The following is a 16885-nucleotide window of genomic DNA, read 5'->3' as shown; positions in this document are numbered from 1 at the left end:
TAGACATACTTCAGGGTTGTTAGGTCAGTTTGAAGTAGTGATTCAAAGCATCTACACTTTGGGCTGAATACTCTAGCATTTGTCTTTCAGAATTTTCCTTGACTGCATATTTTCTTTTTAACAACAACAACAAAAAACACAACCGAAACAAAACACAACAAAAATGTAAGAACAGAATATTGTACTATAAGTGCGACAGTCCATTCTGTCTACTCTTCAGGCCTGGTACCAGCATCTCGTGTCAAGAGATGGTCATTCATCCCATCGCCAGTCCAGATGTGCTGGGCAACGGCAGCCCTGGTTCCCTTTGTATTTCTATCACTCGTTGGTGGATGAGCAGCTCTAGGGTCTTTGGAAAACTTAGCTCATGTGCCATTTATTTTTTTGTCCTCAGGACCACAATTTACTGTCTTTCTCAATTTGATAGGACTCCTCACCAACTGAAGAAAAGTCAGAGGCTCCTTTGGGGGTAGGTGGCATGGAGAGCTTGTCTGAGAGCACAGGCAGCATCCTCAGCAAGCTTGACTGGGATGCTGTGGAAGACATGGTGGCCGGCGTGGAGGACAGGAGCCTCTCTGTCCACTGGGCCCTGGACCTGTAAGACCTGAGCGTCACTCTGCTTCCACATGAAGGCCCGCAGCTCAGCGATAATGTTCAGCAAGATGTCGTGGGTTTAAGGGAGAGAAGCGATGGAGGAGGCAGTGTGAATTCACCACCTGTAAGCACCTTGTTACTTGGATTAGACATTTTAAGAGGGAAAATAAACATTTCCCAATTATTTTGCCTTCAAGGGAAAAGGGTTAACTATAGTCGTCGTATGATATGTTTTTGCATTTGACTTATTATCTTTAGGTATAATTTTTTAAATGATGAAATAAACAGTACCTTTCAAGCCAAACTTATATCATATTTAAGCTACTTTCAATAAAAATCTATCTCGCATCGTCCTTTATCTCCTGAGTTTTGAGAAACAACCTTATGTGGGTAAATCTGATAGAAAAAAAAAAATTCTTTCATTGAGGTGAAGTTCACTCTCTCAGCCGAGACACTCTATAATGAACTCCATTTAAAACATATCCTAAAATTGTATAGGGCTTGGCCTAGGAGTAAAAAGGAACTAACCACCTTCCACCAATTCTGAACTTCTAAGTAAACCACGTTTCATGTCGTCCAGATCTTCTGTCCTCTGTCCTCAGCTAAAAAAGACTTGGAGGAAGAAAAGGAGATGGATGATTTGGGTGGGGAAGAAAGTGACTGTGACTCTTGACTCTGGAAGGCTCATGTTAACTTCGTGAAAACCATGAGGCGGAGACATGGGTAATTCTGGTGCTGCACCCAAACAGCATCATAATCTTGGAAATAATTTTTTATGAGGAAAAAACTAAAAACCTTCACATATTTGTCCATTCTTAGTGCTGTATCAAAGAATATTATCTGAAAAAGAATGTTAAATATTCCTCCTTTTCCAACTACATACTTGTATGAGGCCAGACTTTCTTCATACACTTCACCTAAAAAGACACCAACGCAGAAGCTGCTTTGAGAATTCAGCAGTCATCTGTTAAGCCAGAAATGAAGATATTTGTAAAACTTTCAAACATCGCCATGCATCATATGTTAACATTGAATGGGGGGGTCATTGTAATTTAAACATTTTTCTCAGTTTTCATTTCTGACATAAATATTGACAGATATACCTATATTAAAGCTCTTTGGGCTCCTCAATAATCATGAGTATAAGGAGAATAAAAAGTTTAAGAACTGCTGCTTTAGAGCTAACAATGTGAGCTGAGCCCACCAGAGTTTTGCCGTGCAGTAACTCAGTCATGTCCGACTCTTTGTGCCCTGTGGACTGCAGCACACCAGGCTTCCCTGTTCATCTCTCAGAGTTTGCTCAAACTCATGTTCATTGAGTCGGTGATGCAACCTCCATCTGATTCTCTGTCATCCCCTTCTCCTGCCTTAAATCTTTCCCAGCATCAAGGTCTTTTAAGACTATACGAGTCAATATTGACATTTCACTCTCACTACTTCCTGATAAACCGGTGTTGTACCTGTTCACTCCTGTTGTGATTTAAACATTCGGTTGGCCTTTGAGGGTGTTGCCTCTGGTGTTTTTCCATCTCTTCCTTCAGATCCATATTTATGTGTAGCGTTTCTCTTCCAGCTGAAGGTCATTAGTGTTTCTTATTGTGCAGATTCTCTGGCAGTTCTCTCGGGTTTCACTGGCTGATCTATGATCCTTCACTGTCATTCTTGAAGGGTATTTTTGCAGCAGTTATTCTAGGACCAGGTCTTTACTTCTAAGATGGGCCTTCCTGTTGTATAAACTGGATGCCTGGAATGTTAATAGGCTGTCAGCAAGATCTCTCCATTTCATAGCCGAGCTGGGCCTCCAACATCCCCCAGAGACTGTTGTCTCTCAACGTTTCAGTATAGTAACAGCTTTCTGGTAAAGCCCCTTGTACTCTTGCACAGAACTGGATATGAGCAGCTCAACTCTCGTCCAAGGACACACAGGGAGCCCCCACACGAGGCTTTACAGAGTCTGGTCAATGCTTACCATCCTACACTTCAACCTCTGCCGCCTCAGCTTAGCGGGACCGCTGTGGTCTCCTTGGACATAACTTGTTATGCTGGAGTCGTGACGATACACTTAACAAGCCAAGCACTGGTGAGACTTACCTTGCGAGCCTCTCTTCCCTTGGGGATCACCGTCTCTTGCTGCATGCTGTCCAGTGTCTAAAAGCAGCTGCCTCACATATACTTTGTCCAGTTTTATGGTTAAAGCAGCAAGGTTAGTCCTGTATCGATTACTCTGTCATAGCTAGAAGTGGACGTCTTCTCCGGTTTCGGTGAACTTTCCATACAGCAAACCTGAAAGAGGACTGAAGGGGGGTAGAACATGTCAGCAGAGGACCGATGGCCCTAGGCAGTCTCCAGCATCTAGCTTGAATATGTTCTTTTGGTCTTCAGAAAACTGCAGTATAATTCGTGTGCCTGACAGAGAAAACAGCCTTCCAAGGAAGGGTCTAGACTGTGTACCTTCCAAACACAGGTTAAAAGAAAGTTTCCACATCTAGATTTTAGCACTTGCCATACTTGGGCTTACCTCAGTTATCAAAAGGATTCCTAACTTCTCAAAACAATATCATTTTGTTCACATTTTTATTAGAAAATATGTTATATAGCATTTAATAGCATGCATCACTAAACCAAAGCCACATCTGAGTGTCCTACTCTATTCTGCCTGAGTTTGGAATCTAAACAAAGGAAGCTCAAACACAAGACTTCTGCCAAGAAATTTTATCCATGGACCTGGGTGAATATCACTGACTTCAGCCTTACCTTCCTACTTCAGCTCCTGTTGTTTCTAGCCCTAGTGTATGCTCACATATTTGATGGCTTCATGAAAAGCCATTATAGCTTAAACCTTTTTTCATTTCCCAGCAACTCAAGTAATATGTTGGTGTCTTGTTTAGCTTTTCTATAAGAAACCAATCCTTGGATCTTACTGAAGAAATAGGAGAGACAGGAATGGTGTAGAAGTCACACTGGTAGCCCTCCAGAACTCCACTTTCCTTTGGGCATTGCTCATATCCTGACCCTTCATGTGTGTTCAGCATCTAGACTGTGACTTTGTGTCATTAAGGAGAACCTAACAGAAACTAATGCTTTCATTTTCATAAAGATTGAATCTGGGGAACATGTGAGAAGAAAAGAACCCTTGTTAGGTAGGGTTGGTGTATAGGTTGGGAATGAATCTATATATGTGGGGTGTAGGGCCAACTTCTGTGGGGAGTTGCCTAGCTGTAGGGAAAGTTTTTATATAGGACTTTATAAAACAATGATACTAATATGAAAAGAATTATTTAAACTATATTCAAATCCAGGAAATATAAAAACAAGGTAATTAAAATAACTTCAGTGTTAACTTTAAAACAGTAAATAAGATATTTTACCATTTGATAAATTATTTTTATTTCTTCTAAGACCTAAATGAAAGGATAATAAAGGAATATTAAAATGTATAAATCAACACAAGCTAAGAGAATTGGACAGGAGATATTACTGGAGAAGTCACAGGAGGTCTAAGAGGGTGGAGGAAGCCATAATATAATTTGTGCAGAAAAGGGTAATGATAAACAGTGTACTTAAGACTCAGAGCTGACAAGTACAAAAAGGGAGATGTGAGACAATCATGGTGTAAGTCTTATTAGAACAGTTGCAACTCCTTATTTCTCTATCCCTTGTGCATAGGAACTCCCAGCATCTATGCCCCAGGCAAGAGTCCAGCTTCCCATCTGATGACCTTAGAGCAGACAGCAGCAAATCTGGCCTGCTTTCTGTTCTTTTAAATAAAGTTTTACTGAAAGACAACCTGCCCATCCATTTATATGTTCTCTGTGCTGCTTTTGCACAGCAGAGGCAGAGTTGCATTGTTGCTACAGAGACCATGTGACTTGCAAAGCCTAAAATACTTACTGATTCTTTACAAAAAAAGTTTGCTAATCACTGCTGTAGACTTGAGCCCACCAGATGAAATCTACCTATACATTCAGAGCTCCAGTAAACTTTCTAGTACCCTGCTTTAAACCTGAAGGGACAGTTAGGCATCACTTGACATGCAGGAAGAAACCCTCTTCATGAAAGGGACAGTCCAAATTAAATGAGCAAAATAACAAAGAGATATGGTTTGTTAACCAAAGAAGAAATGTTTTTTTACAATTAATGAACTGGAAGGCTCCAACAATGACAGAGGAATCCCTATTGTGAGAATTCCCATGAGGTTATTTCTGTTAATAAAGCAGATTGATATTTCTAATTGGTGAGTGGCAGGAGTTCAACATCAATTGATTCCCATTTTAAAAAGGGGTATACATGTATACATTATAGGGGACTAGACTGCAAAAGTAGGAAGTCAAGAAACACCTGGAGTAACAGGCAAATTTGGCCTTGGAATGCGGAATGAAGCAGGGCAAAGACTAATAGAGTTTTGCCAAGAAAATGCACTGGTCATAGTAAATACCCTTTTCCAACAACACAAGAGAAGACTCTACACATGGACATCACCAGATGGTCAACACCAAAATCAAATTGATTATATTCTTTGCAGCCAAAGATGGAGAAGCTCTATACAGTCAGCAAAAACAAGACTGGGAGCTGAATGTGGCTCAGATCATGAACTTATTGCCAAATTCAGACTTAAATTGAAGAAAGTAGGGAAAACCGCTAGACCATTCAGGTATGACCTAAATTAAATCCCTTATGATTATACAGTGGAAGTGGAAATAGATTTAAGGGCCTAAATCTGATAGATAGAGTGCCTGATGAACTATGGACTGAGGTTCGTGACATTGTACAGGAGATAGGGATCAAGATCATCCCCATGGAAAAGAAATGCAAAAAAGCAAAATGGCTGTCTGGGGAGGCCTTACAAATAGCTGTGAAAAGAAGAGAAGCAAAAAGCAAAGGAGAAAAGGAAAGATATAAGCATCTGAATGCAGAGTTCCAAAGAATAGCAAGAAGAGATAAGAAAGCCTTCTTCAGCGATCAGTGCAAAGAAATAGAGGAAAACAACAGAATGGGAAAGACTGGAGATCTCTTCAAGAGAATTAAAGATACCAAGGGAACATTTCATGCAAAGATGGGCTCGATAAAGGACAGAAATGGTATGGACCTAACAAGCAGAAGATATTAAGAACAGGTGGCAAGAATACACAGAAGAACTGTACAAAAAAGATCTTCATGACCCGGATAATCACGATGGTGTGATCACTCATCTAGAGCCAGACATCCTGGAATGTAAAGTCAAGTGGGCCTTAGAAAGCATCACTACAAACAAAGCTAGTGGAGGTGATGGAATTCCAGTTGAGCTATTTCAAATCCTGAGAGATGATGCTGTGAAAGTGCTGCACTCAATATGCCAGCAAATTTGGAAAACTCAGCAGTGGCCACAGGACTGGAAAAGGTCCGTTTTCATTCCAATCCCAAAGAAAGGCTATGCCAAAGAATGCTCAAACTACTGCACAGTTGCACTCATCTCACACGCTAGTAAAGTAATGCTCAAAATTCTCCAAGCCAGGCTTCAACAATATGTGAACCGTGAACTTCCTGATGTTCAAGCTGGTTTTAGGCAAGGCAGAGGAACCAGAGATCAAATTGCCAACATCCACTGGATCATCGAAAAAGCAAGAGAGTTCCAGAAAAACATCTATTTCTGCTTTATTGACTATGCCAAAGCCTTTGACTGTGTGGATCACAATAAACTGGAAAATTCTGAAAGAGATGGGAATACCAGACCACCTGACCTGCCTCTTGAGAAATCTGTATGCAGGTCAGGAAGTAACAGTTAGGACTGGACATGGAACAACAGACTGGTTCCAAATAGGAAAAGGAGTACGTCAAGGCTGTATATTGTCACCCTGCTTATTTAACTTCTATACAGAGTACATCATGAGAAACGCTGAACTGGAAGAAACAAGCTGGAATCAAGATTGCCGGGAGAAATATCAATAACCTCAGATATGCAGATGACACCACTCTTATGGCAGAAAGTGAAGAGGAACTAAAAAGCCTCTTGATGAAAGTGAAAGAGGAGAGTGAAAAAGTTGGCTTAAAGCTCAACATTCAGAAAACTAAGATCATGGCATCCGGTCCCATCACTTCATGGGAAATAGATGGGGAAACAGTGGAAACAGTGTCAGACTTTATTTCTGGGGGCTCCCAAATCACTGCAGATGGTTACTGCAACCATGAAATTAAAAGATGCTTACTCCTTGGAAGAAAAGTTATGACCAACCTAGATAGCATATTCAAAAGCAGAGACATTACTTTGCCAACAAAGGTCCATCTAGTCAAGGCTATGGTTTTTCCTGTGGTCATGTATGGATGTGAGAGTTGGACTGTGAAGAAGGCTGAGTGCCAAAGAACTGATGCTTTTGAACTGTGGTGTTGGAAAAGACTCTTGAGAGTCCCTTGGACTGCAAGGAGATCCAACCAGCCCATTCTGAAGGAGATCAGCCTTGGGATTTCTTTGGAAGGAATGATGCTAAAGCTGAAACTCCAGTACTTTGGCCACCTCATGAGAAGAGTTGACTCATTGGAAAAAACTCTGATGCTGGGAGGGATTGTGGGCAAGAGGAGAAGGTGACGACCTAGGATGAGATGGCTGGATGGCATCACAGACTCGATGGACGTGAGTCTGAGTGAACTCCGGGAGATGGTGATGAACAGGGAGGCCTGGCGTGCTGCAATTCATGGGGTCGCAAAGAGTCAGACACAACTGTGCGACTGAACTGATACATGTATTTACCAAGTATATGTGTGGCTTCATTCCCTTTGTCCCTGCTCTTGACTCTTGATGAGTGATGGGTAGTGGTTTCTCGTTCAGGCAGGAAGCTAAGTAGATTCTGTATTTGCCTTGCAGAATACTCCACCAGCAGATGGATATATGTCTAGATTGGGGGCAAATGGCAGCAAGCTTGATTGTGATTGCCGGTCCATGCTACAGTATCTCTACCCTGGCTCTACTGACAATAAAGCTGTTAATTTTATCTCCATCTGTCTGACTTCAGTTTGTAATTCTTATCAGAATTCCAAGGAGTGAGGGACTGTGATTTTTCAACCTCCTTAAATCTGAACATAGGATGCACTGGCTGTGGCTTGAGCTCAGGGCACCAAATGGCAACTGAGAAGTCTACTTTTTAATCTGATAGATTGATATGAGATGTTGTATTCACAAAATAAGAACAAGTTACTGTATGAAAGAGGCAACCAGAGAACAAGAAGAAACTCTGAAAGTTAAAATATAGCTGAAATTAAAAAGTTTATAGGAGAGTTAGAAGATAACGTTGAAAAATTCTCAAATATAGCATCAAAAGACCCAAGAAAAAAGCAAAAAACCTAACTGAGGAGATGAGCCCAGGAAGAATAATATCTAACAAATTACAGAGAAAGAAACTAAAGGGAAAGAAATTACCAAAGAAAATTCTCCATAGCTAAGAACACAGATCAAAAGTCTATATCCTGAAAAGTGAATTTTTAGAGATCCACTAAGAAACATCACTTACTCCAGTACTTCGGCCACCTCATGCGAAAAGTTGACTCACTGGAAAAGACTCTGATGCTGGGAGGGATTGGGGGCAGGAGGAAAAGGGGATGACAGAGGATGAGATGGCTGGATGGCATCACCGACTCAATGGACGTGAGTCTGAGTGAACTCCGGGAGTTGGTGATAGACAGGGAGGCCTGGCGTGCTGCGATTCATGGGGTCGCAAAGAGTCGGACATGACTGAGCAACTGAACTGAACTGAACTGAAGGAACATCACAGTGAAATTTCACAATATGAGAAATAAAGAAAATATCCCAAGTTTCTAGAAAGGGAAAGCAAAGATCATATACAAGGAACAATAAATCAGTATGGTAGCAGCCGTCTTAACACCAACAAGTTAGATTATGGTGAAAGTATTTTTAAAGGGAAAAATTTCAATTTAGAATTTTAGACCCAGTTATCAACCATGAGATGAGAATAAACATATTTTCAAACATTCAATGATTCAAAAATTTTGTTCCTATGTGTCTGTTCTTAGGAAACTCCTGCAGGATAAACTCAAGCAAACTGAACATTTTTAAGCCAAAAGGAGAAAAGTTAAGGTTCCAGTCACAGGTCCTGGATCCAACCAGAACAGGGGTAGGAAAAGTCTACCCCTAGGTAGAACACTTTGGCAGCAGTCCTGAAAAATCAGTCCAGATAGGTGCAAAGGTAAGAATAGCTCCAGGAAGGCATTTCTTGATGGAGATATGTGCGAGGGGCAGCAAGGAGAAGACCCAAAGGAATGATCTGAAAGACCATTCTATGTGGAAATTATGTAAGTTAAACAGCAAAGCAACCTCACTAAAGGGAAAACAAGGAAATAAAGGAAATGCATTCATAGTAAACTAAACATTAGTTCTGATTGAATAACATTTACATAGTTTTATGTTAGAGAAATGCTCCTTAAATATAGTTATATCCATATTGGGAGGAGAGGGAATAAGCCTGAGAGCCAAGTCTTTATCATAAAAAGTCAATAGATCATAATAATATCTAAGGAGGAGAATGAATTAATAAATTACAATAGTATATTCTTTAGAAATACGCATTCAGCTATTCAGAGATCAGAGTGGTTGCCTGAATTAACAAGGGATTCTTTCTTTAAATTTAATCAGAAAAAACCCTAAATAATAGAAACTTTATTATATTAAAAGCCTGCCTCATTAACATTTTTATCTTAGAATTGATTTTAAAGATTCAGTGGACAGTGTTAAGTCAAGCAGAGATGCAAGACTATTCTCTCTTCTTTGGCTCCTTTCCACACTTCGGATCACGGTAATTCCTCATGGGCTTCCTCCAGATGAAGCAGGGTGAGTCATGCTGTCTTTTATGTGGTTCTCTACCTTCACTCACTAAATCTTACTAAGGAAATTCACACCTGTTCTCTCATTACAATTTAAAGCACTGGCCACTATTTTAGCCAACCAAAGCTATATGATTAATTTAAACATCCTAATCAATTCTACAAATATATTAGGCCAGTTCTCGCCTTCCACTATTGGAGAAGGGAATGGCAGATCACTTCAGCATTCTTACCTTGAGAGCCCCAGGAACAGTATGAAAAGGCAAAAGGATGTGACACTGAAAGATGAACCTGTAGGTCACAAAAAAGTCAGATACGACTGAACAGCTGAACAACTCCTTCCTCTACCACCACCCCAGCTGGAGTTATCATCTTCCGCAGAGCATTTTGGCTCCCCTCTTACCATTGTCAGTGCTCTTTAGAAAAGGCAAGTCTGACTTCACAAATGCTAATCCCTGTTCCACTTCCCACCTACCTTAATGGCTCCCCGTTGCTCACAGGACATCCTTAACATGGCCTACAAAGGGACAATTTGTTCCATTTATTTCCATCAGCATCGTCATTCTACTCTCATTTTTTCTCTGTCTTTCACAAGAACTGCGAAGCTTTTGAAACCAATATGCTTTCTTCAGGCCCTTTGCATATGCTGTGTAATAAATTTGGGATTCTTCTTGCATCCCCTTCATCTTTTTCTTTTTCCTTTCCTCAGACTTTTAGAGTTCAACCATCATGTCCCTAAGGAATGAACTGCTGAAAACAAAAAAAAATTTCCCTTTTATCAACGGTTCAACCAACATTATTCGGTATCTGTAATACCAGTTGCATATTAGGCTTTATCTAAGGATTAGTTTCACTTGGAGAAGGAAGCCTTTCTGGTCTCCCCCAGCCCTCCAGATTATTTCAGTGCTACATACTCATAATTTGTTATTTTTCCTTTTAAGCACTCATTTCAACTGTAATTTAATGACTGTACAATTGTGTGCTTTGTGGTTCATTTCCTATTTCTCCCACTGGAACACAAGCTTGTTGCCAATAGGTCCACTACAGTTGATTGCTCGCAGTAGGGCATTCAGCAAATACTTGTCAAATGACTGAATCAGCAAAAACTAATGAACCAGTGTTAATACCAAGTTATCTCTGAGACAAACAGTATGACAGGAAAGAGTTAGAATCCAGTGTTTTAAGTTCAGAAAAGGAGTATAGAATGTAGCCTGCGATTCCTGCATCTTTCCAATACCCAGCTGCCCCTCTTCACTTGACTCATTTGTTCCTACATTCACACTCTGTACCTGGTTTCCAGAGCTACTCTATATCCTCTCTTTGACTTCATCACTTTCACTCTGCCACCCTCGTTTTACTTGCTCCTCCGCTTCATGGAGACCTCTGAACTTTGATCCATTTTCTCTCAACCTAGCTCTTTGACTATACTTCCAATAAACTCACACTCCTGGCTCACTGATTAATCACTTCCACTGTACAGCTGAGCAATGCTGGAGAAAAATAATGCAGTTCGGCATATTCACAATCCTCCATGTGGGAGCCAGTGAGCGATCTTTCTAATCTACCACCCTGGGGATATTCTAAGCCCTTCCAAACTCTTAAACTGCTGCTCTTCCCGATCTCGTTTGTTTTTCAACTCAACCACAATCTGGCTTTGCTCTTATCCTCTCTGAATCAACTCTCCCTAGAGCTTTCTATTTACATCCTGAATGGTGGGATCAAGCGTTTTTCAGTCTGTTTTACTGTGGCACTTCAAGTGTTGCTCTCCACCTTCCTGAAACTCTTAATCCCTTAGTTCTGGATTGTTTCCAGACTCCTCTGGTCATTTCTTCTGTCTCCATTTCAACTGCATTTTTTTTTTTTTTTGCTGCATCTTATATGCTGGTCATCTCTAGGTTCTTCTTTGGCTGTGCACTGCTTACGGTAACTCACATGGCTGATGAGTCCCAAAAGTAGCCCCTGCCCAAACTTTCCCCCGGAAGTGTCCTGCTTGTGTATATTCCCACCTTCTGGACATCACCTGAACATCTGATAGGCACTCACTTACAACATATTTAAAATCAACCTAGTCATCTAAAGTAGAAACCCTGATAGCTATTCCAGATGGCTGCCTTTACTGCATCAGCCAACTGTTGAGTTTTGCTGTTTTTGTTCCTGAACATCTGCATTCTCCAGTCTTCTTTATCCCTACTACCATCATTGTCCTAGTTCAGGCTCTCACTGTCACTGAGAGGATATTGCATGTGTGTCCTCTTCTTGACACTCTCAAATTTATCCTCTAGTAGCAGCCAGAGTGAGCTTTCAGTAGTCCCTCGCTTGAGGTCCTTCCACTGCCTACACATTTAAATTCTTAAAATTGTATACTTATCTCTATTTCTGTAACTTCATCTTTTGATGTTTTACTATCAACACCCTGTGATGCTCACACTTTAGGTTTCCACATAACCTGGCTAAGTGATTTTATTTACGAAACTTCAAACATACATGGCTTCAGACTGTTTTCTGACCTCACCAATCCAAGTTTTAGTCTTCTGCATCACACTAGGTAATGCAAAAAATAATTAAAAACAGAACAGAAAGTATACTATATCCATTTATCTAGCAGGATGGTAGGCACCTCCAAGGTTATGAAGTCATCAAGAAGCCTACATTCAGATCTTCCTGGGTGACAGAAGAGTGACCTTACAGATGCAGTCTTTCTCGTTATCTGCTCTAGGAAATAAGAGGCCCAAGTGTCGCTCATGGTTGGCTCTAAGTAGGTAGGTAGCTTATAGATAACACATCGCCTCTTTTGAGTTTCAGTTTCACCTTCTCAAAAAGAATTTGAAATAGAAAAATCTTCTAATTTATAATCCGTGAATTTTCAAGTCAGGGCATTTGTACAGACCTGGGTGGGATGACCATGAATCCTTAGAAACTGCATGCACAAATTCGGACATTAATTTGTTCAGTTTTCTAAGGAGAGAGTTCATGGTTTTCATCATGTTCTTCTCAAAGAAGTTTATGAATTACAAAGTAGTTAAGAACATTTAAAGGATTTCTCAAATCCTCCATATTGTATAACTAAATATTTAAAAAACTATGAAATGTGCAGATTCACTGTTCATTTTAGCTTTTACAGCAAATGGAGACTATAATTACTTTTCTTTTTCTTTGTTCCGCAATCTAATGAGAAGCCTAAATTATAATTCTAGGTGAGTTATGATCAAGCAAAGCTTACACTGACACATATTAGTAGAAAAAGGCTAATGTCAGAGATGAAGATCTTAGAACTATTTGACAAATTAACACAAAAATAACTTTTTATTTCTAAGGTTCTGCATAACTGAGATTAAATAATGACTGAAAAAAGTCACAAACACAGAGACAAAATTCCATTCAGCAAAAACTGTAATGTCTTTCAATTATAGATTAAAAACATACTTCTTTTTTTTTTTTTTACAAAACAAACAATAGTGTGGTAACTTACCTAGAGCCAGACATCCTGAAGTCAAGTGGGCCTTAGGAAGCATTACTACAAAGCTAGTGGAGGTGACAGAATTTCTGCTATTTCAAATCCTAAAAGATGATACTGTTAAAGGGCTCAATATATCAGCAAATTTGGAAAACTCAGCAGTGGCCACAGGACTGGAAAAGGTCCGTTTTCATTCCAATCCCAAAGAAAGGCGATGCCAAAGAATGCTCAAACTACTGCACAGTTGTACTCATTTCACAGCTAGCATGGTAATGCTCAAAATCCTTCAAGCTAGGCTTTAACAGAACGTGAACTGAGAACTTCCAGATGTTCAAGCTAGATTTAGAAAAGGCAGAGGAACCAGAGATCAAATGCGCAACATCCATTGGATCATAGAAAAAGAGAATTTCACAAGAACACCTACTTCTGCTTCACTGACTATGCTAACGCCTTTAACTGTGTAGATTAAAATAAACTGTGGAAAATTCTTCAAGAGCTGGGAATACCAGACCACCTTACCTGCCTGTTAAGAAACCTCTATGCAGGTCAAGAAGCAATTGTTAGAACTGGACATGAGCAGACTGGTTCCAAGTTGGGAAAGGAATACGTCAAGGCTGTATATTGTCACCCTGCTTATTTAACTTACATGTAGAGTACATCATGCAAAATGCCGGGTTGGATGAATCACAATTGCTGGGAGAAATATAAATAACCTGAGATATGTAGATGGCATCATCCTAACACCAAAAAAGAGAGGAACTGAAAGAGCCTCTTGACAAAGGTGCAAGAGTAGTAAAAAGGCTGGCTTAGAACTCAACATTCAAAAAACAAGGATCATGACATCCAGTCGCATCACTTCATGGCAACAGATGGGCAAAAAACAGAAACGGTGACAGACTTTATTTTCTTGGGCTCCAAAATCACTAAGGACAGTGACTACAGCCACAAAATTAACACATTTTACTCCAGTATTCTGGCCTAGAGAATTCCATGGACTGTATAATTCATGGGGTCACAGAGTCGGACACAATTGAGCAACATTTCACAATTCACGGCTCCTTGAAAGAAAAGCTACGACAAACCTAGACAGCATATTAAAAAGCAGAGATATCATTTTTGTAGACAAATGTCCGTCTAGTCAAAGCTATGGTTTTTTCAGTGGTTATGTACGGATGTGAGTTGGATATAAAGAAGGTTGAGTGCTGAAGAATCGATGCTTTCAAACTGTGGTGCTGGAGAAGACTCTTTTAGAGTCCCTTGGACAGCAGGGAGATAAAGCCAGTCAATCCTAAAGGAAATCAACCCTGAATATTCATTTGAAGGACTGATGCTGAAGCTCCAATACTTTGGCCACCTGATACAAAGAGCTAAACTCATTGGAAAAGACCTGGGAAAGACTGAAGGCAGGAGAAGGGGATGACAGAGGATGAGATGGTTAGGTGGCATCATTGACTCAACGGACATGGGTTTGAGCAAATTCTGGGAGAGTGAAGGACAGGGAATCCTAGCGTGCTGCAGTCCATAGGGTTGCACAGTCGAACTGACTGAACCACGATAACATAGCCTGTGAATCCATTTATTTCAAGCAATAATTAGTATAAAGTTTCTGACTAACAGAGGAGCTGTAATCTCAGAGTATCCTCTGTTATCTATTTAAACTTGTTTCCTTTCTTCAGGTCTTCATCTCCAATTGCCTGCTTGGCATTTGCTAACTAAAATGGAAAAGGATGTTTATCACCACCTTTCTGAAAAGTAGACCTATCTCCTTGTTCATTATCTCTGTAGTGGTACCTCTGTTCTAGTTAGACAGGTGCAAGTTTGAATGAGAGACAATGCCTCTCAACGCTACAATAAATTCAGGTAAGCAAAAGGATTAAAAAGCAGAAAATAACTGTTATTTAGAATTAACTATTTTCTTAAGTATCCAAGGACAAACAAGTTTCATCATAAAATATTTGCAGAGTAAAAGATAGATGAAGAAACATTAAGCCCAAAAAATGTTTTGAGAAAACTGAAAAGTTACTGTATATTTGAGGTCGGGAAGTTATCTAGTATTTAAAGATATCTTTATAGGTGAAGTAACATGATGCCTGGGATTTGTTTCACAAAAATGAGAGAGAGGAGTGTACAGGTATAGCTCAAACAAGACTGATCAGAAATTCAGAACTGACTGAAACTGAGTGATAAGTATGTGCTGGTTCTATAACAAAAATCAGAAGTTTTAAAAAATTATGATAAAATAAAATTGTGTGCACACAGCATCACTCTGAGCAATGGAACCCATATACAACTGGTCTGAAGAAGAAAGGATGAGTGGTGGTTTTTGCTTGGCTATAATGTAAAACATGAGGATTTTATGACCACTTGGTCAACAAACTATATAAACTGGAATTTGAGCAGTGACCTTTCTATCATACCAAAGTTATACTCAAATGGGACCAACAGGGCAGTGCCATTAAAAAAAAATCACATTATTTGTATAATTAATACCTATAATGAAAAATTATCTAAGTTAAACTTTAGTTTTAGAATGAGCAAGGCAAAGAGTGAAAGGTTCAAACAAGGTTCTTTACAGTAAGAACTTTCATAAAGCAAAAGTTATTATCAAATGTTCCAAATTATTTTAAATGGGTAATCTGATGCATTTTATATTTACCCAGGTGATCTTATTCTGGTTGATATCAATAGTTCTGAAGATGCAGACCATCTAGACATTAAGATAGTGACGAAGACGAGTACTTTATGTAACTAAACATGGTGTGTGGGGAGGGAGAACCATATACTTTCTTGGATAAGTTCACTTTCTAAATGAACACAGGATAAATCTGCTTCCTGGTCATGAAATCAACATTGGACAAAAAAGCTTGACTTACCTGTCTTCATGAAGTAGACTACAGTTGTTAAAAACTGCTGTGTGCTTCAGTTACCTGCTAACAATTCAGATACTTGACATATTAACTGAATAAGCTATATACTACTTTCCCCTAAAAGTTCAGAATTTCTTCTACTAGAGATTACTAAATTCTGTTTACTGTATCTGTACTTTGGTATGAATTAAAAAAAAAATACCCATCTTTATCAGAATATTAGTAGATAATTTAAGTAAGAAAATACTAGGTTTCATATTAATGTAAAAGTGAAGGTTTGATAAGTTGACACATCTTCGGCATTGGCAGGCAGATTCTTTATCACTGAGTTACCTGGGACGCCCCAAGTTACATCAACATTTGCTTTAATTAACAGCTCAAATACTGAAGCTTAGAATATATGGAAAATTCCTAAACACAGCAATTCATCTATGACCAGTTGAGGTTAACTGGGGTAAACAGGATCCCTAAGAATATGTATACTCTAAGCATCTTTTAAGAACTGGTTCATTTTCAAAAAGGATCATCTTTAATGATGGTGAGCAATCAGCATAGAGTAGTGAGATGCAATTACTCCAATGCTAAATTTAAATCTTTACTATAACTCTTAAAAGCAATTACTGAATCCTGTTGCGCCTCAGTTTTTCTTATCTACAATATGGGGATAACACGTTTAACTACCAGAGTGTTTAAAGAAATTAAAAGACAGCATACATCATTAAACATCAGCATTCAAAACTGGCTTTTTAAATCTACAGCTTCAGTCTTAGAAATCTAGAGGCTGGACTTTATATTCTATCAATTTTTCCTAACTGGTATTTTACTCTTATTGATATATCATTATTGTTTTCAAAAGTCACCTTAACCTTTTGCTGATAAGACTCCAAAGTGGGGGAAACCCAATCTAGTTTTGTCCCACATAGTTCACAGTAAAAAGGAAGAGGAAACATGCAATTAAGTGGAAGAAAAAGAAGAATGAGAAAACATTTCCTTCAAGAAAATGTTCTGAAATAATTCCACATAGGAAATAGATCCTGTAAAGTTATTTTCATAGTGGTTTAATAGGAGTTCACAAAAAGGTATTTTATGGCAATGTCACTCTTCCTCACAAATTGAGTATCTTCATTTATTGGCCAATTTCATAAAACTTAACATTCTAGAGGTC

At 39.2% G+C, this 16885-nt stretch overlaps 1 protein-coding gene across 12 annotated transcripts in view; it reads left to right on the top strand.

The window, feature by feature from the left end:
• Positions 1–1173, top strand: part of CPLANE1 (ciliogenesis and planar polarity effector 1) — a 106219-nt gene extending 105046 nt beyond the window's left edge. For 7 of the 12 annotated variants that reach the window (XR_005724768.1, XM_040262340.1, XM_040262341.1 and 4 more), the window contains one exon: positions 428–902. Coding sequence is in view for 9 of the 12 variants with exons in the window: in XM_040262340.1 (XP_040118274.1) it covers positions 428–601 (174 nt within the window). In the remaining 3 variants the exon portion in view is untranslated. Of the gene's footprint in view, positions 1–427 lie in introns of all 12 variants that reach the window. The other 5 variants (XR_005724767.1, XR_005724769.1, XM_040262348.1 and 2 more) reach the window with 2 other exon arrangements.
• The last annotated feature ends 15712 nt before the right edge of the window (positions 1174–16885 follow it).

This window comes from Oryx dammah, unplaced genomic scaffold, assembly GCF_014754425.2.
Source record: "Oryx dammah isolate SB20612 unplaced genomic scaffold, SCBI_Odam_1.1 HiC_scaffold_20, whole genome shotgun sequence".
Lineage (NCBI taxonomy): Eukaryota > Metazoa > Chordata > Mammalia > Artiodactyla > Bovidae > Oryx > Oryx dammah.
Note: the sequence above shows the minus strand (reverse complement) of the source record. Positions and strands in the feature narration are given on the sequence as shown.